This window comes from Chlamydotis macqueenii, chromosome 22 (assembly GCF_036417535.1).
Source record: "Chlamydotis macqueenii isolate bChlMac1 chromosome 22, bChlMac1.mat, whole genome shotgun sequence".
NCBI lineage: Eukaryota > Metazoa > Chordata > Aves > Otidiformes > Otididae > Chlamydotis > Chlamydotis macqueenii.
In genome coordinates, this window is record NC_141577.1 from 5,386,133 (window position 1) to 5,408,623 (window position 22,491).

At 46.1% G+C, this 22,491-nt stretch overlaps 1 protein-coding gene across 9 annotated transcripts in view; it reads left to right on the top strand.

Annotated features, from left to right (window-relative positions):
• EYA3 (EYA transcriptional coactivator and phosphatase 3) overlaps positions 1-22,491 on the top strand; it is a 60,255-nt gene that overhangs the window by 34,116 nt on the left and 3,648 nt on the right. For 8 of the 9 annotated variants that reach the window (XM_086765221.1, XM_086765223.1, XM_086765225.1 and 5 more), the window contains 11 exons: positions 4,431-4,568; positions 9,121-9,203; positions 10,387-10,570; positions 12,890-13,029; positions 14,867-14,950; positions 15,579-15,668; positions 17,614-17,672; positions 18,540-18,697; positions 20,237-20,351; positions 20,783-20,904; positions 21,192-21,292. In XM_086765221.1, coding sequence (XP_086621347.1) covers positions 4,431-4,568; positions 9,121-9,203; positions 10,387-10,570; positions 12,890-13,029; positions 14,867-14,950; positions 15,579-15,668; positions 17,614-17,672; positions 18,540-18,697; positions 20,237-20,351; positions 20,783-20,904; positions 21,192-21,292 — 1,274 coding nt within the window. The remainder of the gene's footprint in view (positions 1-4,430; positions 4,569-9,120; positions 9,204-10,386; positions 10,571-12,889; positions 13,030-14,866; positions 14,951-15,578; positions 15,669-17,613; positions 17,673-18,539; positions 18,698-20,236; positions 20,352-20,782; positions 20,905-21,191; positions 21,293-22,491) is intronic. The other variant, XM_086765226.1, reaches the window with a different exon arrangement.

Genomic DNA, 22,491 nt, shown 5'->3' on the forward strand with positions numbered 1-22,491 from the left:
ATTTATGGCGTATTACACATGCCAGCTCTCAGTAGCGTATGGCGACGGGGGCCGTGTTGGCCCTCAGCACCTCACCCTGACAAGAGGGGAGAGCATCGCCCTGCTGTGCAGGGACCCTGCGGCAGCACCACGCGCGCTGGCAGAGGGCTGCGCCGCCCTGAGATAGCCGTGAAGCATCTGTCTCGGGGGTTTGTCGTCGTGCTGCATGACAAAGTGAACAGATTTATCTGTAGTGCTGCAGTCTTTGTATCTTGAAACGTAAAAGGGTGAATTTTTCCTTAGCTGAAGAACTAGATGTCTGGATAAAACCAGCAACTTTTGTGGCTTTTTTTAGCTGCCGACAGAGCAAGGACTTCTATAGAAATGACAAAACAATTGATTTGTCGTGGTGTTTTTGAAAGATGGTGTGGAAAAGGTTATACAACTAGGCTCAGTTTTATTAGACATGAGTTATATTGCTAATTCTGTTTAAAGTAGTATTGCACAAATTGCTATCTTTATGAAAAAGGTCAGTATGTAAAAAAAACTTACATATATGCACACCTAGGATTAATGAAAAGGAGGTTTTTTTTGTGCTTGAGGGATCCTTAGGAAGAAAATGATGGCTTAGTAGTAACTGGGACACAAGGGTTTGATCAGACAGTGTCTCCCAAATCTCCTTTGTCCTGTGCTAATGCTGAGATACGTTGTTCTGACCGATCACTTGAATAGCGTCAAGTGGGAGCGTTGCAGGGTGTAGGTGCTAGGCTGTTCTATTAGCAACTCCGGGCTCGTTGGTTAGCAACTCAGGGCTTTTCAGGAGCACAGGGCCATTTGGGTGGCTGTTGCTGTTTGCTGCTTCTGCATTTCTAGCTCAGCCCCTGCCAGTAATGTTCAAGTATGACTGCCATCTCAGAGATTTTTAAAAACAACCAGCCCTCTCCACCACTGGCATGCGGGTGGTCTCAGGATTTCTAGTGAGTGACGACCTGGTTGACTGTGCTGCACACCCTCCTGTTGTGTTTTCTGAGCTCCCTTCATTCCTCCGGGAGAGCTTTTCCCTTGGAAGCTGAAGCAGCGCGGAGAAGTCTGTCGCTGTGTCCATACCCAGGTCTTCAGCTGCCGGTGCAGTTTGTCTGCTGTCTCACTGAACGCTCTGCTCCTTGGCTTTTTGTTGGGTTGTAGTGCTGGGTGTTGTCCGGACGGTCTGTTACCTGCAAACCGTGCCCAACCCAGCGGCTGCTGGAACGTATTTCTCTTCCCTGGGTGCCTGCACTGTGGTTTTAGTGCCTTGTTGCACTGGGTTTTGTATATTTGAACAGTGGCCGGTGGTTTCCTTTACTTAATTTATTTGGTGTTTATTGATAGTTTGTTGTCAATAGTGTACCAGGGCTGCTTTGTATCTTCTTAGGTATTTTACAGAATCAAGTTGGTGGTTTTTTTGTTTTTATTTATTTTTTAACAGGCAAATATGTGTAAATATGTGGAGTGCTTCCTTGCAGTGTTAGGCTGAGATGTTTAAAAAGGTGTTTTAGACTTCTCTCCACATGTTTTTGCGGGGGAGGGAGGATGCAGGTGGGGTTGTTAGTGTTTTGTGTGCGTGTGTTGTTTTTTGGTGGTGGTAGTGGTGGTGGCTGTATTTGTGGGGCGAAAGGATGTTTGATTATTATTTTTTTTTTTTCTCATCCAAAAGCTCTGGAATTTGGGGGTACTTAGCTGCTTCACTGTTACACTCTGAATGTAGGAGTAGAAATTCTTCTGAAGACCTAGGCAAGAGATCAGCATTTTCTGTTGACTTCACAGGAACTTTTGTCTGTTAAACATCTTCTGAAGTGTGATCAGTTACTGAAATGTCTTGGTATGGATTCTGAGGTGTATTATTAAATGCTTGAATTTTTAGTCTGAATTTCAGTGTTAGGAAGATGCTGAAAGTAATATTTCCAGTAATGGGAATCGGAGCGGAGTGGTACCTGCTTGGTCATACTGACCTTGCGCGGTGCAGTGGACAGGTGGAGGGTAGAGGACTGAACATGCACAGTCCAGAGGAAATTCTACAAATCGGTTCTTCTCACACAATCTCAGTTGAGCAAGTGATGACTTTGCCAGCTTGGTCAGGTGTTTTACCAGCATCAAAGGTCCTGTTCCAGAGGTTTGCGTGACTTGCTACTGTGCGTTTGTTTCTGTGCCAAAAACCAGGCATTGTGGGTTGTCTAACTGGAACAAAGCAGAGGTATTTGAAGTATGAAGTTCAAGCAAGCTGACAAACATGAGCAAAGACTTGAGATCGCTCTGGTCAGGACGCCTCTTTGAGAGCAAGGATGACCTATACTCTTGCCAATTTGTCACCTCTCCTTGTGCTGTAAAACATTTTGGTGTTGTTTAGTGCTTTTTTCTGCATGGGACATACTCGTGGTCTGGAGAGATTTTATTAAAGGAGTATTAAAATAGGAGTAGTGACACACAGCCTGCTTGTGTGTGGCCGTAAATTGGTGTTAGAAACACCGTGGGTGTGATTGTGTACATTAACTCAAGAAAAGGCTGCATGTGATGGACTCTGTGCGGGGCCTTTCCATGTACCTACACGTGTCCTGTGATGTTCTTCTCCATGGCGGTGCTGCTTTCGAACGTGGAGGGGTCTCCTTCCCCCTCACCCAGCTTCCTCTCTGTCATCCTCAAGGCTGTGCTGGCTTCTTGATGCTGCCTTGCAGAACGAGAGGGAAGGACGTGTGCCACCAGGCCAGGAGCGTGCCTTGCTCTTGAAGGGTGGAACATGTCTGTACTGGGAGATGACAAAGAGGCAGTCATGGAAAGCAGGGGCTGAAAAGTGCCTTAACACACGACCTGAGCCAGCTCCTGCTCTTGCATCCAGCCAACCCTGTGATGTGTGTGCCTGACCTGGTATTACGCTTCTCATCTGATAACTCAGAGTTGGTTTCAGTGTCAGGGTTATTAGGCACTTCTCTGTGTCCTGTGACTGCCCCGTTACGTTGCTGTCTGCTCCCTGTCCATCTGTCTTGCCCTGTAGGTTGCTGTCCCCTCTAAAAACTGCTCACTTATGTGAAGATTATGGCATTCCCTTTCCACACTAAACAAATACAGCTATTCCCACTCTCCTTGTGTTCGGAGGATCTGTTTCCCATACGTTTTATTCTGGAGTTTCTGCAATGTATCTACAGTCTTTTTTAAATCCATTTTTGCCTTTTGTTTGCTAATTATCCTGATTGTAGAGGTTTGAAACAGTAACAAAGACACAACTTGAGAGCTGAAGAATCAGAACACTGGTGTGGCAGTACAGATAGGTGAATGACTTAATTTGACTCGCAGGTGACAGTTTGAGATCAGGTATGTAAATAAACCAAAGAGCCATTGCAGAATTTAATCCTGACAAAGCTGCAGCATGGAGTGAACTCTTGGAGTTGCTGCTGTTGTGCAGCTTGCGAGTCTCCTGTGTCTTCTAGGTAAGAGACTTAAAGCTCGTAGCCCATGGCTCGTCCTGCTAGAGGGTGAAAGGCTGCCGGTGGCTTTTGCAGCCTTGGTACTGGTTTTGGGGAGTGTAAGGAGGAAGATGACCTTTCTGCTGGCCCTGAACTCTAGCTCGACGTCCTTTGTCTCTCTGCTTCGCACACTCTGCTTGTTTTTATGTAGATCCTCTCAGCCCATTCCTGCTTTCTAACCCAGGGCCAGGGAGAAATGCCTTTGACTTTGGCTGTAGGACTGGAAACACTTAAACAAAAGCCTGAAGAGCCTGGCCTGAGCTGAGCTACTTCAGTCGGATGCTGTTTTCAGCACTGTCGGTGCGGCAGCCTAGACCTTAACACGGCACGTGAGCTGAACCCACACTGTTTATTTGTGCCTGGTACAGACCAGTTTCCATCACTTTGCTGTCTCTGTGCTTTGCCCAGTGTTGTTATAAATGCTTTCCAGAATGGCAGGAAATCTAGAAGAAAGATGTTAATTTTTTTTTTTTTTTTTTTTGAGCTCTATATTTGCTGTTGTCAGCCTATGAAAATTACTGACTTGTGGCTTGTTTGAAAATATTCAAAGCCCGGGGAAGTAGTGGAAGCGTTTGCCTTGACCTTGCTGGATACCAACTTCATCCTGGCTGTGTGATCGCTGAGGTCATTTGCAGTGCTGTGCAACTCAGCCCCAGCATCAGAGGGATTAGCAATTCCTTTGTACCGACGTGGCAGGGAATCTTACTGGGACACTAACAGGTTTTTAGTTGAAAGCTTTGGAAATTGGTCTTGTTGGTGCTTTTAATTTTCTCTTTTTCAGCCAGCTTTGTCAGCAGCTCTAATCCATGCACAGCCCGACAGTCAGCACTTACTGTTGTGGAAATTAAGCATTTTCCATGTGTGATTTGTAACAAGCGAAAAATGTAATCTGAGGTAGCAGCATGCTGTTTAGTCCCAGCATATTTGTTTGTAACTGGTCCAATTTATCTGATTCAGGTGCACTGTGGCCAGGTATGAAACCTGAAAGTGGTTTAATTCAGACTCCATCTACAAGTCAGCCCAGTGTTCTTACCTGCACTACAGGGTTAACCACAAGCCAGCCCAGCCCAGCACATTATTCTTATTCCATTGAAGGTAACTTGGCATGGTTTTTATCTGCATCTCTCTCCACTTAACTGAGTCCAGATACCACCAATAGAGAGGCTCGCACGTTTGTTCTTGGTTTGTGCATGCTTCTTTATGCTTTGTCTCTTTTCTCTTTGTGCCTGTGTGTGTGTTTGGGTTTGTATTTGCTACGTAGCTCTGTATGCACCAGGCTGGCTTGTTGGTGCCATGCTGATGGACTTAACAGGGTGAAGAGCAAATGGGAAGGGGAGAGGAGACTAAACGTTGTACTCTTGCATGCCTTTACTGGGAATGCTCTTGCAGCTCAAGCTCTTTGTTGGTGTTCTTTAGCTTGATGTCAGGAAATATGCTGACTGACACTGGATATGTAGATATATTTTTTTAATTACTTCTGGAGGTAAATGGCTCTTGTATATTACACACGCATGCCCCAGGTTGGTAGATCTGCTAGAAAGTTAATTTCTCAGTATAGAACTAGCCTGCAAGTATTCCACCTGCTGAAAGTGCCACGTCTAAGAAGCCGGGTGCTGAGCTCACCAGCTTACAAAGCAATATTTGGGAGTAGGGGTGCCAGTGAGCTGAATAATGGAATATTGTTGCTTATGGCAAATATGTGTGAACTGATACTTTCTTTTTTTTTTTTGTGCAGGAATCTTGCCATTTGTGTTTGGGTGGTGAATTGTGAAAATTTGTCTCTTTGTAGTTTTTAAAAAGCTTTTCAGGAATTCTTAATCTGTTTCTTGTGTGGTATTTCCATAGAAAAATTCAGAGACTTCAGGAGATCTTTAGTTCCGCCTCAAAGAGGAGTTGACACTGAATTCAGAACCAGATTGCTCAGGGCTTTATCCAGTTGGGTCTCAAAAACCTCTAAGGGTGGAGATTTTGCCAATTCCAGTGCCTGACTGTCATCACGGTGAAACTTTTTTTTCTTTTGTCAACTCAGAGCATCCCATCTTTCACATTGTGACCATTTCTCCTCTTCTCCTGCTGTGCATCTGCAAAAACAGCCTGGCTCTGTCTTCTCGGTAACCTCGGTGCAGGTACCGGCAAGGCTGCTGTCACGTCCCCCAGAGCAGTCTCTTCTCCAGGCTGGCCAGTCCCGCTCCCCCCAGCTGCCCGTCGCAGGACAGGTGCTCCAGCTCCCTGACTGTTTTGGTGGCTCTTCGCCAGACCCACTGAATTTTATCAATGTGTTTTTTGTGCTTGAGGCTCCAAACTGAATGCAATATCCAGATGTGGTCTAGTGAGTGCCAAGTAAAGGGGAATTGCTCTTAAAATTAGCAGTAATTGGGTTTTAGCCTGCCTTTCACCGCTAGGAAGGCCACGCGGTGTGTCATGGTACTTGCTCAGCTTGTGTCATTGTGACAGTAAATGGCCCAGTGCAATGTTTATCCTTAATTTACTTTTCACGTTCATGACACAAACATTACAACACTGGAAATACCACCTTCCTTCAGATGTAACTCTGCTCCAGGTACTCCCACCGACAGAATGAATTATAAATGTTTTATAGCACCAGCTTTAATTGCCAAAGCTCAGAAATGGTTCTGCGTAACGTGACCCCTTGCAGGTTTACCAGCGCTGCACCACAGCGAGCACGTGCATCCCTGGGGAGCGGCGAGCTGACAGAGACCTCACTCCACAGAACGATTTTAAAACCCTCGCATGCACTGCTGTGAGAATGTGTGGTTTAAGGAGAGTTTCCCTTCAGGCTGCTTTTTGAAAGTGTGAAAAAGTCACCTGAATTGTGTAAATGGTTTCACTTTTCTGAAAAACATTTTGGAAACTGGCAGGAAACTCTTCTGGCTTTTGGTTTGCTACGTTTCCTTTTCATCAGATTAGCGAGCAGCCGGCTGAGGGGTCAGGTCAGTGCTTGGACTTTTGCAAGAGAGGTGTGGAGTGGGAGCTGGAAGGATGGACAAAGTTGCTTTGTCAGTAATCTCTTGAAAATCCACCTTTTCTCTCCGATCAAAGTAGTAGCGTGATGCAGAGTTGTACGGTGCTGCTGTCCCACCGGAGGTGTAGTCCAGTGCGTGGGTATGGTTTAGTCTGCAAATGCTGGGCTGAAGTAGGGTGATATTTGAACCCTGGTAAATGGTCAGATGCGCTTGGTGACTGAGGATTTTGCTTTTTGTCCTCACCTGAGCTATGGCCATGGTGGTACGTCGCAGAGGCGTTTGGAAGCACTGGGAGCGACTGGGAGGAACGGCTGCTTCGTGCCTCGCCTCTTCCTTCCCTGTGAGAGCAAAGCAGCCAAGTGAAACGTAAAATGCATTAACTGCAATTTGCCTTCCCAGCACGTAAAGCAGGTGGAAACGTCTTTGAAAACAACTGAAGCAAAACCGAATGGGATGACTAAGGCAGGGGAGGTAGGGAGAGAAAGTCTGAGGGTGAGGTCTGGAAGTGGGGGAGAATGAGAGGAGAAGAAGTGTCATGGCAGCTTCAAGGCCATACTTACATTTGCTGCTCCTTTGAACCAGAGACCATGATGGAGTGGTCCCTTTTGGCACCTCTGTGCTAGGCATTTTTCCATGTTTTTGTCCCATTCACAAGTAAAAGGAGCTGACCCACAGTGCAGAAAGAACTGGTTCATCTGTGTAGTGGGAGCTGTTTGTAAAGATACGGTGTGTAGCACTGTATAGATAAAGAGTCATTAACAAATTCATGTTGGAAGGAGGCCAGAGTTAAGATAAAGTTCATATGTGGGAATCTCTTTTTTTACCGGAATCCCAGCACTTGGAATCTTTTTTTTCTATGATTTCTTAACTTCTGTTATCTATGTCGGTGGAGAAGCAGCCTCTTCAGAGCCCTACAGATGAGAATCACTTTCTATTTGCTCTCTGCAATAATCTTGCGAGAGGTGGTAAAATAATCTGCCTTCTAGATGGTTCATCTCCTCGGGCTTTGATGCAGGTTTGTTCTGCGTTAGTGAGGATCTTTTCTGGAGAGCTGCTCTTCGCAGTGCCCTAGGAAGTTACATTTTCTTAAGGTAATAACAGGCTTGATCGTTTCCTTAGCATGTATAGTTGGAAGGAATTTTATTTGGAAACTAACCCCTGGTCTCCAGCAGTTGCTTCTGAGGAGTATCTGTCACGAGCACCTCACTGTCACAGCTGTGCTTCTAGTAGCTGCTCAGCTACTGTAGGTACTTGAGTGTCGTCATTACCGTTATTGCTGTTCTGTGCAGCCTTTTTTCCTTCTAAATGTTCTCCCCCCCAGAATTCTCTCTGATCTGTTTGTGAACACTGCTGCTCCTATCTGTGAGGGGATTCCCAGGGGCTAATTACTTACCTTCGTTTCTGCTTCCACAGAGATGCCACCCTTCACATTTCTCACCTCTAGTAAATACTGTGTTTTTCTGCACCTCTTTTAAGATATATTTCTTTTGTTTTTCATCTTTTTTGAGGCGTATTTTGGATCCATCCCTCTTTCCAGGAGCTGTTCACCAGGTAGTGTCTGTGCTTGCCGTGGCACATTGGTTGAGAGTTCATGGTGGGGTCCCTTTCCCTGGGGTAGGAAGACTGAAGCCTTCAGAAGCTTGAGTTCTTCAGTCTTGGGGTGAATTCCGCACGGGTGTTATTTGCAGAAAGTGAGGGCTATTCTCAGAGTGGTGGTAAAGCAGATGGTACTGTGGGTTTCTACAAGCCTTTTCGTAAGGATCTAAAAGTGATTTTTGGTTTGATTTGTGTGCAGAGAAAGAAGGTTTAGCAAAAGGCAGTATTTCTTGGTGGCACCTGGTTTAGTACATCTGATTTTGTTCATGCTGATTTCATTATTTGCTTTCACTAGTCCCTGAGGGTCCCAAAACCCCCTGTGGAGTAATGTTTAATGGAGTGGCTCTGTGGCTGTAAAACCACAGAATCTGCTCAATGACCGGTGTTCCCAGAAGCTCCCCTAGCAGCTTCTTTTGTATTTTGGAAGAGCTGAATGCAGTGACATGGAGGCTATTAAACATCTTAAAATTCATACTAACAGCTATATGTCTCTGATAATTTGTCCTACAAACTATTGACAAATTATTTCAGAAAGTCTCATCCAAAAACAGTTGTAGTCTCACAGGGATATGGGGAGATGTGTTCACTTTCTCCAGTGAGAAGCACTCTTTTTATACTATCTGAAATATTTTTACGATTTCCTTTTTTCCCCCCTCTAATTAGACTAAATATGCTAAGTCCAGACTGATTTAGACACATTCATACCCATTTTACTGATTTATTCTGATTAATTTTCAACTGCTAATAGTAGAACATCAGAATGTTGTCTTCTGAAAACTTTCAGTGAAGATGGGAAACTGTTTTAATTGTACTCCAATTGCTTAGCAGGCATGGACGGAAAAGGTTTTGGAAACATTTGAAAGTACTGTTTTTAAAGATACGCTAGCTCTCCTTCCCAGTTACCCCAGTTGAAATGTAACTGGTAACTCATTTTTGGCCGTTACAAGCAGAGTGCTGCTGGAAGCACAAATGCTTGCAGATAAGCATAATAAGTACTTACTTCACAACTTGGATTGTCTCTTGTGCTTTTCTAGAAGCATTTAATGCAGTAATTCTTAATTTTACAGCATCAACTACCAATGCCAGTCCAGTCTCTACATCCTCAACTGTTGTCAATATTTCCACGTCAGCAGTGGCCAGCATCTCACAGGTAAAACTTCTTCTTTGTTATCTTTATGTGCAGCATCCCCATCACTTTTGTTTAACATGTTACTCAAATGTTTTTTAAATAGAGGGAGAGAGATTCAAACTGGATATAAGGAAAAGGTTTTTTATGCTGAGGGCGGTGGATCACTGGCCTGGGTCACCCAGAGAGGCGGTGGATGCCCCATCCCTGGAAACATTCCAGGCCAGGTTGGCCGGGGCTGTGAGCAACCTGATCTGGTTGGAGATGTCCCTGCTCCTTGCAGGGAGGTTGGACCTGGTGGGCTTTGAGGGTTCCTTCCAGCTCAAAACATCTGTGATTGTATGACTGTGACCTGCTGTGGGTCACACGTAGCGCTGTCAGCAGTAACTGCCGTTCTGAGTGTTCAGATACTGAAAGGAACCCTTCAATGTCACAGCTTTGCAGAAAGAGAATGTAGGAAGTGTGGAAAGTGCAATTGATGGACAAAAATCTCAGTTCCTCTGCTGTTGCTTTTTAAAGGCCTTTCATTAACATAAACTTCCTTGGAGCTGTAAGGAGAAAAATATATTTTCTTTCAGTAGTGCAGACCAAGGTGCCTGGTTCACAAATCCAGGTTGCTCTTTGGGGGAATCGGCAGTGCACAGTGTGCCTGAAGAGTGTGAGGTGACATTCTGGGTGGCTGCTTTCTTTACTGTCAGTAGCAGAAGCTAAAATGCTCAAGCACAGCTTCAGGTGCTCGGTGGTCTCCTCCTAAATGAGTAAATAGTCTTCATAAATTGACACCTTGCATCACAGCATGCAAAATAATTGCTTGCTGAAGTCGGGATGTGAGTAAAGGCGGTTTATCCTGTAGCTCTTGTGGCCAGGATTGCACCCTCAGCCAGTGCCAAGGCCACTTCTCTGTCACTGTCAGTACCTCTGGTATCAGAAAGTAAAACATGGGACAAAACCACAAATTCAGAACGCAGTGTGGACTGAGTGTCCACTCAATACTCCCCTGTTACTGTCACATCATTCATAATAATTCATTTTTTGAAGAAACTGGAGGGGGGGATGTCTTACACAGGCAGAAAGAAATAGCATAAAGTCAGACCGTGCTCTTGCTGGGATTTCTCTTTGACAGGTGTATTCTAGCATAAAAGTCATCTTAACGTAGAATGTTTTCTGAAGGAAGTGTCCGATCATAACTGATCCTTTCCTCTGACAGGAGTATCCTACGTACACGATCCTTGGCCAGAGTCAGTACCAGACATGTTACCCAACTTCTGGCTTCGGAGTGGTAACACCAGCAGACAGCAACACGGAGAGTACTGCGTTACCAACAGCTGCATATCCTGCCGAAAAACCAAACGCCATGGTGCCTACGCGGACGGTGCAGAGACATTCCTCTGGTAATGGTTGCGTCTCTAACAGAGTGGCTGCAAAATACCTGTGATAAACATTACAGTGTGCAGACATGGGGAAAACTTTTTTGCAAAAGGTAATTGCGGCACCTTTGTGTGCTGGCCTGGACAGGACCTTTCCCTTCCGATGTCAGACTGGTCTCGCTGGTGTGCAGAGTATCGTGGTGGGCCAGCCAAACCTATGTTTTGGAAGTCTTACAGTGCTGTGATTCAGGACACCTACCACATGCCCTGAATGTGCTTGGAGAAGGGAATTCCAGGGGTGCCGTGAAGAGCTGTCAGCAGCAGCTCCCTGAGGACTGTTGATTCTGTCATGTGTCGGGGCTGAGTGTTCACTTGGGCTGCAGGACAGCTGATGACACCCAGTCCCAGTAGCTCATGCTCGCTCTTTCCCTCCTGCACGCAGACACTCAGATCACCTTACAGCCATGACCCAGTGGCCAGTCCCGGTTATGGGAGTCCTCTGGGACTGCTTGTGTATTTTCGAGAGATGCGGTTCAGCCAGCACCACTCGATGAATTGGTCTCTGATGTGCCCAGGAGTACTTCCTTTGCTTTCTTCGGCTTCGTCATGTAAACCGTTTTTGAACTGACATCTGTTCTGCTGTGCTTTGCGTGTGAGCAGATCTGCATCCGCATAGCTGATTGCAGGGGCGCTTGTCAGGGGGAGAGGATTTTTGGTGGTAAGAGAAGAGATGTAGAAAGTAGATTGAAAAGGTTTAATTGACTATTCTGGAGAAGTCACACCTGGCCTTTTCCACGACAGCTGTGTCGTGTGCTAATCACAGTGGTGTTGACTAAAATTTCCTCACCAAAAAGAACAGCTTTCGAAATTTGACAAGGGCAAGAGCAAAGACTTAGTGGTTGTTTCAGTATCTTACGCAAGGAGTTAGGAGACTCTTCCTGTGTTGTTTAACAGTTTTAAATTGAAATCTGCTGCCTGTTGTGGATTGGTAGGCTGGAAAAAAAAAATTACAGATTCTGTTCATTTTTGTTGGTGTCCTGGGTCTGGCCGGGATGGAGTTAACTTCATAGCACCTCTGCTGGTGCTGTGTTTTGGATTCTTGGCTAAAGCAATGTTGATAACACACCCGTGTTTTGGCTGCTACTGAGCAATGCTTGTACAGTGTCAAGGCTTTCTCCCCTCCGCGCCGCCCCCAGCAAGGAGGCTTGGGGTGGACCAGAACCTGGAAGGTGACACAGCTGGGACAGCTGACTCGAGCTTACTAAAGGGATATTTCATACCATACCATGTCACATTCAGCAATAAAAACTAAAGTAGAGGAGGAAGGGAGTGTTGGGGTTTAGCCTCCAAGATGGCTCTTGCTTGGAGACTGGCTGGGTGTCAGCCTGCTTGTAGGATGAGGTGAGCGATTGCCTTTGCAGCACTTTGCCTTCTCCATCTTCCCCAAGCCCATCAGTGGTGCCTGAGCTCTGCCAGATCCTCAGACTCCTTCAAGCAACCTGAAAGCAGGGATGGGTGGCTGCCGGTGAACAAAGCATACAAATTGATAGTCCTGAACTCAGCGAAGTTCCAGACCCCTCTCACCTTTACCTGCTACAGACAGGGGATGACAGACACCACACTGTGATGTTGTAGATCAAGAAGCATGGTGCTTCAAGAAGTTCCCCTCTTTCAGGAAGCAACTACCCTCTAGTTGGGGTGAGCAACAGCAGATTTACCCGTGTGAATTTGTTCTTATTTGATGTTGACCTGTTATTTCAAGGCACTGGACAGGGAATGACCCAGTTGTTAGTGTTTTCAGTGCCATTTTCTTAGCTCAGTAATTCTCCAAGTGCACCATTTTGCATGAATTTTCATAGGAATTGCAATGTCTCATCTTCAAGACCCACACTGAATCGTGTTACCTGACACAAAAGGCATTTAACTAGTCCAGGAAATCTGGGAGGGAGAGGCGTCGTTAAATACTTTCCTTTGTACGCTCGTTCCAGACTGAGGGTTTCTGGTGGCCTCTGGAGAACTATTAAGAGAAACAATGGAGTAATACAGTAGTTCCCGAGCAGTGAGACATGTGAGGGGTTACAGGCCTTAGGATGGAGGGTGCTCTGTCTTTGACTTCGTACTGCTGTAAGTAGCTCAGTCCTAGTGGACTGAATTGAGAAGACGAATGAAATGATGGAACAAAGAAATCATCTTTTATGCTCTATTAAGAGTTCAACTACTACTACATCAGTAAAGCAAGATGGCATCTTACCTTTTGCAAAGGAGGTTTGTGGCCAAATGCTTTATGTTGATGTTTGTTTTGAGACATGAAGGGGTGAGAGCTGTGTGATTTCTTTCTTCTAGGAGATGCATCCACAAGTCCTTCGTTATCAAGAGCAACAGCAAGTAAAGAGCTAGATGAGCAGGCAAGAAAGAACATCCCTGGGAAGAACAGGGGGAAGAGGAAAGCAGATACCTCCTCCTCACAGGACAGTGAACTGGAAGTATGTAGTAATCTTGTTTTCTACAGGTGGCATTGCAGAATAGTGTGGTGGTAAAAGTCCTCCTCTCTTTCTTTTGTTCTATCTCCTTGGAAATGGAAGAGGATCATTAGAATCACACAACTGTTTGGGTGGGAAGGGACCATTAAAGCCCACCCAGTCCAACCCCCCTGCCAGGAGCAGGGACATCTCCAACCAGATCAGGTTGCTCAGAGCCCCGTTCAACCTGGCCTGGAATGTTTCCAGGGATGGGGCATCCACCACCTCTCTGGGCAACCTGGATCAGTGTTCCACCACCCTCAGCGTAAAAAAATTCTTCCTTACATCTAGTTGAGATATACCCTCTTTTAGTTTAAAACCATTACCCCTCATCCTGTCACAGCAGGCCCTGCTAAAGAGTTTCTCCCCATCTTTCCTGCGGGCCCCCTTTAGGCAGTGGCAGGCCGCTCTAAGGTTTCCCTGGAGCCTCCTCTTCTCCAGGCTGAACAGCCCCAGCTCTCTCAGCCTGGCCTCATAGGAGAGGCTCTGATCATTTCTGTGGCCCTTCTCTGGACCCATTACAACAGGTCCATGTCTTTCCTGTACTGAGAGGTAATTTGGGAAATTCCCATGACTCGTGTTACCTGAGAATTGGCCCAAATCCGTTCTTTGGTGGTCCTTGACAAGCATCACTTAAATATGTCTTGGAATCTTAGTGGTGTCAATGGAGGAGACATTTGGACGTTTCTAGTACAACCTCCTGCTCAGAGCAAGGCTGTCCCCAGCACTAGAAAAATGGTTTTGTCTGGGTGAGTCTTGAGAACCTCCAGGGCTGGAGATCTGTACCTATCTAGTGATCTGTCCTAGGACTACCATGACCACTTAGAGAAGTAGATTTTCTGTCTCCAACTAGAATCTCCCAAGCTGTAATTTCCCATTCTTTTTCCATGGCACTTTTCCATCTGCCACTACTGAGGAGAGTTTTTCCATCATCTTTGCAGTTCCCTTTCAATTACTTGTGGTCTGCTGTTGGATCACCCTCGGTCTCCTCTTTGCCGAGATAAACTATCACAGCTCCCTTGGCCTCTCCTCTATGCTGCTGACCATCTCGACAGCCTATTGCTGCTGGCCACTCTCTAACTGGGACGCAATCTGGGGTGGCTTTCCCCGTGCCAAGCAGGGTGAGCCAACACCTTCCGTCTATCAGCTGGGCACACGTAGTGTTCTCCAGTATGCAGTTCACCTTATCCGCAGGGAGAGAGCACTGCTGGCTCATACTGTGCCTGGTGTCCCCTGTACCCTCCAGCTCTGTCCAGCCTGGACCAGTACGAGGGATTATTCTACCCCACGTGCAGAATCTGCAGTTACTGAACTGCTTCTAGTTCCTGTTGGCCCAGTACTCGAGTTTGTCAAAGTCCTTCTGTGCTGACACTCTGCTGTTCCTCGTGGCAGCCAATCCCCCGTATTTGTCATGACAAAGGTGTCTCTGATAAACACCAAGGTCATTTACCTGGTGCTCTCCAGATCACAGACAGTAAACTTCTACCCTAGCAGGGCTCTAAATTTAATTAGTGCTGTAAGTTCTTGCTTATATAACTACAAAAGACAGAGAAGCTTTTGAAATAGTTCCACTGAGAAAGCCTTACTCTGAGCTTGTAGCTTCACTGTAGCGGTGTATAAACCACCACACTGAACTGAAATAATTCAAATAATGTGTTCAGCCTGTAGGATGAATACTGTTGTTCGTTTCTGTTAAAAACATACTGCAGCTAGCCACAAAATTAGCTCTAAAACTTGCTCCTTTATTGTAGCTCAGTGCTTGGCATACCTCAACGCTAACCTGCTTTTATTCTCTGTGCAGCGAGTGTTTCTCTGGGACCTGGATGAGACCATCATCATCTTCCATTCACTTCTCACAGGATCTTATGCTCAAAAATATGGCAAGGTAATACTGTCTTTTCTGGAAAAAAAACCCCATATCTGTCATGCACAAGTAAATGTTAATCTTTGGAAAAGGAATAGAAATAGATATTTTGTTTTAAAATATATAAGAAGATTCTTTTAACTCGTTGGCAGTTTGGGGTGGGGAAAGAACACTAAATTTTACTTTATACGGAGCTGGGATATGGACGTTACAAACACTGCCCTTCTAACAATACAAATCTTAAAATGTCAAACTTGTTATCATCATTGGGAATTCCTGAGGTCATAGCACATAGTGAAGAGAAGTATTTTTTTTCTTCTTCAAAATATATTGAAGATTTTTGAGTGTTTTGTTTGTGTTGCTTCTGAAAATGCGCAAGTCCCTGCCATGCAATAGTGAAGTGTTTTTTTACATTTTTTGGTCGCTGTATTAGCAGAATATGGATTTTTTAAAAATTATTTATTTATTTTTAATTGAGTTGTTTAAAATACTAGGGAAATTGTAGTTCACACCATTTAATGCAGATGGAGTTGTGTCAGGCTTGATATGCAGTGGAAAATATGTGCAACATAAATGATGAAAGATTGATCACGGTTTATTTCTGCCTGTAACCACAGTGAATCTACATTTTCTCTTCTTGTCTTGCCAGGATCCAACTCTAGTGATTGGCTCGGGTCTGTCAATGGAGGAGATGATTTTTGAAGTAGCTGATACTCACTTGTTTTTCAATGACTTGGAGGTACATGACAAATATTTTTGAAAGGAAAAATTCCACATTACCTCAGTAGAATTACACTGCACCGTTGGTGAGGGTGCTTGTTCTTCAGAGCCACTTAATGCTGAAACATAACAGGTTGCCAAAACGGAAGCGATTCTAAACACAACCAGATGAGAGAGTTGTACTCTTTTATCTGAGACGGGCATTCTGCAGGCTTCTAGTGTCAGGAGCTCTCTTTGCTCTCTTACGGGTGTCTACTTGAACCTGTTGAAATAAAAAGACTGATGTCTGCTTTGTCTTCTATTTTCATTCTGGACTGGTAAGCACTTTGCTTTCACTGATCCTGTTTGGAAATGGAGACCAGAGACATGAGGAAAAGGGTGACCTTGAGAATGTCGGTTCTCAGGGGCTTTGTCTAAACCAAGGACAGAATACAACTTGTGTAGCTGTCATAGAATCCCAGAATGGTTTGGGTGGGAAAGGAGCCATCCAGTCCAATCCCGCTGCAAGAAGCAGGGACATCTCCAACCAGATCAGGTTGCTCAGACCCCCGGCCAACCTGGCCGTGAACGTTTCCAGGGATGGGGCATCCACCGCCTCTCTGGGCAACCTGTTCCAGTGCTGTACAACCCTCAGTGTAAAAATTTTTTTCCTAATACCTAATCTGAATCTGCCTCCCTCTGTTTTGAAACCGTTACCCCTTGTCCTGTCACAACAGGCCCTGCTGAACAGTCTCTCCCCATCTTTTCTGTAGCATCTGTCTCTGCTGCGCTCTCATTCCCATCCTGCCTCAAGGACTTCTGATCAGCTCCCATCCTCTTTCATGTACAGTATTCTGTGCCAAATTAAATACATCTCACTGTTCTGCACCGCTTCCACAGAAGTTGAATATAAATCTTTGCTTCAGTCATGGCCACGCCCTGCTGTTCTGTGGTATCAGATAGTAGTGGACACAGTAATGTCACCTGTGCAGGAGGGTGTGACGTTGTGCCAGAATCTGGAATCAGGTAGTTGGATATGAGTCTACAAATACGGACTCATGAACCTAATTTGTGGAATTTACAGGACTAGTTTAAAGCTTAGGAAGGCTGAGTACGAACCGTGAACAATTATTTGTCAGTGTGTTGCTGATGCACATCACAGGAGAACAAGATGCTTTTGTTGACACAAACAGCAGCTTACATGAAGTTTCCGTTTATGGCTGTGACTGCTTGCAGCTGTGAACTTTGCAAAAGCGGTAATGCGTGTTACCTCCCTGCTCCAGAAAAAAAAACCCAGCAAATGCAATCTCTTGTGCTGGAAAGTTGGTCACCGATACGGTGACTGTGATAAAAAACAACACTTAGTGCTCTGGGTGTTGGTTAGGAGCAGCAGTGGGAAATTCTTGAAATGGGGAAAATTCACTTCTTGTCCTAAAGTGTTTGCAGGTTATCTGTGGGTTAAATCAGCTGTGCTAAGCACCGGTCTTGGCACTGCCACCATGCTGTTGTTTCACTCCATGGTTCGTGCTGTGACTCTCTGGTAATGGAACTGACGACTGTGTTGATGAAATGGAATATCAATACTTGACTAGATAATGTGATTTGGGGTATTTTTGGTTTTGTGAAATGACAGAAGGGTTTCAGATTACAAGGGAGCTCTGAGTCCATCCTGTTTAGTGAGTCGTGAAGTTCCTTTTTTGCAGACAGCTGGAAATGTCATAGGAACATGCCTTTTCTCCAGACTTTTCTGGTACTTCAAATCCCAGTCTTGGCAAGGACCTGTAGGTCCTGAGGAGTAAAACCCAGTACTGGAAGACAAAACTAATGGAAGCTGTGAATAGGTTTGTGGAGGCAGTGTGGCATGGCTTGTTACTGTTGGGAAATGTGAGGGGTTTGGTTTATATCACACTTTCTTTAATCTACAAGTGTCAGTATATTTCTGGATTGCAACAGCGTGACTTTATTTTTCTTTTTTTCTTGAACAGGAGTGTGACCAGGTACACATAGAAGATGTGGCCTCTGATGACAATGGCCAAGATTTAAGGTGCTTACTGGTGAATGCATGAAATGTATAGCTGATGTCATCTGGTTTTTGTGGGGACTTTGAAACTAAATGGAGTTAAGGGATGGAAGCCAGCATTGTGCAGGGCTTGGGAAACGGTGTGTGTTTCTGGGTAGTGTTTCTTTGAAGACCTACAAAACATTAGGACTTTCAGAATTATAATGTGAATTATGTTGTCCGCTGTTGAACGTTGCCTGTACGCTCAATGACGTGAATGGAGAACCAACACTCCAGACCTCACAGTCCTGACCTTCGAAAGTCTCCCTGTGGTTTGCACCCCTCTGTGAGCTGATTGTGTACACTATCAGGCCGGGTGAGGGTGAGTTTTCTGCTGCATTAATGAGGTGAACTGGCTCATGGAAAGGTCTGAGAAGTTGCCTGTTGGTCAGGGAGAAAAATTACAGGGGAAGTGGTGAAGCAAGACCTGCTTCCTGCAGCCCTGAGCTGGTAAAGCACCTCATCTGCTTGTGGAGCTGCAGCTGTGATGTAAAGATGCAGATGTTATGTTTGGAAAACACTATGCTGGGGTGAGAAAGGGGTTAGTGGGAAGGATGCTCTGTCACAGAGGAGTGAGCAGGCAAAGAGCAAAGGAAAGTTTTGTGGTGTGTGAAAGAGTTGAGTCAGTCCATTTCAGTACAGCAGTTCAGAACCAGCAGCAGATGTAGCTGGATATCAGAGTACATTGCCAGCAGAAGCCGGTCTCTGCTGTCGGGGTGCAGTGGTTGTGCAGAGTTCCTCTCTGAGGTGCTTTTCTAGCAGCCGTCAGAGCTGAAGTCTGCAACCCCGCCAGAAAAGCTGCAGGGATTCTGCTGCTGTGGCACACCTAACAGATCTGCTTTTCTGAAATAGCAACTACAATTTCTCCACGGATGGCTTCAGCGGCTCAGGAAGTAACGCAAATCACAGCTCCTCCGTCGGTGTCCAGGGAGTGGACTGGATGAGGAAACTGGCCTTCCGCTACCGCAGGGTACGAGAGATCTACGACAAATACAAAACTAACGTTGGAGGTGAGTGTTCACCTGCACCAATATCTGAGCGGTAAACAGAGTTTGTGGTGCCAGACTTCATCCTTCCTCAGAGGTTTTGCTTTCCTGAATGTTTGGACATGAAAAGTAACTAAACCTCCATGGAATCTGAGAGGGTAGGTCTTCCAAAACCGAAGGGTGTGGCAGTGCAGTCTGTGAGTTATGTAGATAGGGCTGGTCAGTCAGTCCTGTATCTACGAGAAAATTTTGGTGGAGTGTTTCTTTGCTAATTCTGTATGAAAGGCTGCCTGTTGCTCTGCTTAGAACGGGCCTAAATGACTTGCATGTCACACTGCTTAGGAGGTCTTTTCACTTGTGTCTTCACAAAATCTCTCTTTTATCAGCTGTTGTCAAGAAATACAGCGTTCACTCTTTTGGCTGTTGTGCTCATAGTCTGACGTGACACCTCCACCATCTGTTCACAAAGTCACTTAAAATCTTCTATTTTTCTTCCCTTCCAATGGCAAAGTAGCAATAATGATGCAAACCACAGATATCAGATGTGGATAAGTTTCCTATTTAATCTGAATCTTGGCATTGGCATCCCTAGGAAAGGGGTGCTGCTGGAGCAGCTCACCTGGCAAGGTGACTCCACCCGGTGGGTTGTAGGTTTGGGTACCCTTTGCCTGTGCAAAAAGGAAACTTGCTAGAACGTTTTCTTTGACACATTTTTGAAAAACCAGGTGTTCAAAACTATAACTTTCAGCCTTAAAAATCTATCAGTGTAAGTCTGCATTTCGATATGCTGCAATTACCTTATTTCCAGTAGGGATCAGACCGTTATTCCTTAATTTTCACATGGGAAAACTGAATGCAAAGTTTTTCAGGACCTGTCTAAAGCCACGTGGCAAAGCAGTTGGTGGTGCAGCCCACAGTGGGTCCCTCTGTGGCCTCATTGGCAGAGGACTGGTGTACTTCCAGGGCTGGAGTGAGGTGCAGAATTTGTACGTCACGGCTGGAGATGGGTGGAGGGAGGTTCAGACTCAAGGTGTTCCTTTCTTCTTGTCTTCACTGAGGAGAGCAGGTTTGAGTGTATGGGCTCCGTTCAAAACCGGATGCTTTGAGAAAATGAGATCTAAAATGGATAGAAAACATGAGGATTTAACAAAAAAAAGAGGAGGGATTAACAAAGATATCTACAAGGAATTAAAGTGGCAAGGGTCCTTGGGAAGTAGGAAGTCAGAAAGGGTGACTGCAGGAGTTCCTTCCCCTCGGACAACTCCTACTGCTGTGTGTGCTTTGTACAAGAGAAGTGCATTTTGTGGCATGTATCCTGAGAAACAGTTTGAACTGATCCGAGAAAAGTATCTACCCAGTTCCCAGGCAGTCACAGATGGATGTCTGGGCTCGTCCATGTCACTGGAAGCTGGTTTCTCCTGTAGCCTCAAGACAGTCTCAGCTTTGAGATGCCTTCAGTAGTGTGTTACTTATTGCAGAACACGCAGCTGTTAAATGAGGGATGGCCTCTCTGTGTTAGACTTAGCAGCTCAGCTGGGAAAACCTGTGTTGCTTGCCCACCAGGCCTTCTGAGCCCGCAGAAGAGGGAAGCTCTGCAGCGACTAAGAACCGATATAGAAGTGCTAACGGATTCCTGGCTGGAAACGGCATTAAAGTCCCTGCTACTCATACAGTCCAGGTATGGAAACTGGAAATGTGTGTATTGCTTTCTCTGCCCTTTCTCTCACTTAGATTTGCATGCTGTGCTGTGGTGCAGTCGTGTCTGGATGTGATACTACTGCTGTTTGTCACGGGTGCTGGGAAGCACAGTGAATGAGTGGGGGGAACTCCACTGCGGAGCACCCATTGGGATTTTTCTGCTGCAACCTTGTTGTTAGGAAGGTCCCCATAATAGGACTGTGCTTGCAAAATTGCATTTCTGCCAGAGAATTTCTGTTTAAAACAAAAAGCAAGCGAGCAAAAATCACAAATCAAAATCTTGGCCTAAAAAGCCTCTTGAAAGCAGGACAACAAAACACACGGCACTTTGGAAAGCCGAGCAAGCTGCTCGCAGTAGCCCTCAGCACCACTGGCCATCGATGTACTTTACAAGTGTTTTTCTTCTTTCAGAAAAAACTGTGTGAACATCCTGATCACAACCACCCAACTGGTGCCAGCTCTTGCCAAAGTTCTCCTGTATGGATTGGGCGAGGTGTTTCCCATCGAAAATATTTATAGTGCTACAAAAGTAGGTAAGGGGCTGTGCTGAGTACCTGACACTGAGGCGTCTGCTGCGGGTTAGCTGGGATTTTTACACAGGAAATACAATTCTGCAGCTGAGCCGAAATGAAGAACCCCATGGCTGCTGGGGTCCAGCTGGCCACGTAATAGTGGTGGCTTCTGGCCTCACGAGCTGAACTGGGTGTTATCCCCTTTCCAGTAGGACAATAATGTGTTTCTGTACTGGGATGAAGGGACCCGTTCAGGCTTCGGTGACTCTCTGCCTAAGGCTCACTATAGTGGGATTGTCTTTTGGCAGGTAAAGAGAGCTGTTTTGAGAGGATCGTGTCGCGATTTGGAAAGAAAGTCACCTATGTGGTAATTGGAGATGGACGTGATGAAGAGATTGCAGCTAAGGAGGTGGGTTTCTGGCTCTGGTGGGAGGAGGTGGGATGTGGGTGAGCGCAAAGAGAAGTTGCAGTCTTTTTCTGCAGGGATTCTTTTTCCAGGGCTGAACTCTTCAGGCCAGGGGCAGCCAGGGGGAAACTTTGCCATTGATGGAAGAGATCTTTCACTACATTAACGTGGGCAGTCTTCTGTCTCTTTGACGTTTAAAGTTTGTTTTACATTGTCCCTGAAACACAGGGTCTTGATCATAGCTTGCAGCTCTCAGTTAGGATAATGCAATTTCTCAGAAGCATGGAGGGGTTCAGGACTCAGGCACAAATCCAGGCTGGGTGGAGAATGGATGGAGAGAAGTCCTGAGGAGAAGGACTCGGGAGTGCTGGTGGATGAGAAGCTCAACATGAGCCGGCAATGTGCCCTCATCCTGGGCTGCACCCCCAGCAGCGTGGCCAGCAGGTCGTGGAAGGGGATTCTGCCCCTCTGCTCCGCTCTGGGGAGACCCCCCCTGCAGCACTGCCTCCAGCTCTGGAGCCCCCAGCATCAGAAGGACGTGGAGCTGCTGGAGAGGGTCCAGAGGAGGCCACGCAGATGCTGAGAGGGCTGGAGCAGCTCTGCTGTGAGGCCAGGCTGAGAGAGCTGGGGCTGTTCAGCCTGGAGAAGAGGAGGCTCTGGGGAGACCTGAGAGCGGCTCCCAGTGCCTAAAGGGGGCTGCAGGAAAGGTGGGGAGAGACTCTTCAGCAGAGCCTGGTGTGATAGGACGAGGGGTGATGGTTTCAAAATAGAGGGAGGCAGATTTAGATTGGATATTAGGAAAAAATGTTTTACGCTGAGGGTGGTGTCACACTGTCCCAGGTTGCCCAGAGAGGTGGTGGATGCCCCATCCCTGGAAACATTCCAGGCCAGATTGGCCGGGGCTCTGAGCAACCTGATCTGGTTGGAGATGTCCCTGCTCCTTGCAGGGGAGTTGGACTAGGTGGCCTTTAACGGTCCCTTCCAACTCAAACCATTCTATGACTTGGTTGCCAGCCGTCAGATCAATACGCAGCATCTCCCATTAGTCTGAGTTACAAACCAGGAGCGGGCAGTTTGATTGATTCGGACAGGCCTGAGTTCAGTGATGCCCATGAGAGGCAGTGAAGTGCATAGATGACTGTCAGGACGTCATCTGCAGGCTTCACGCTGTCTGCCACGAGCCAGAGCGGGTTCTACGCAGG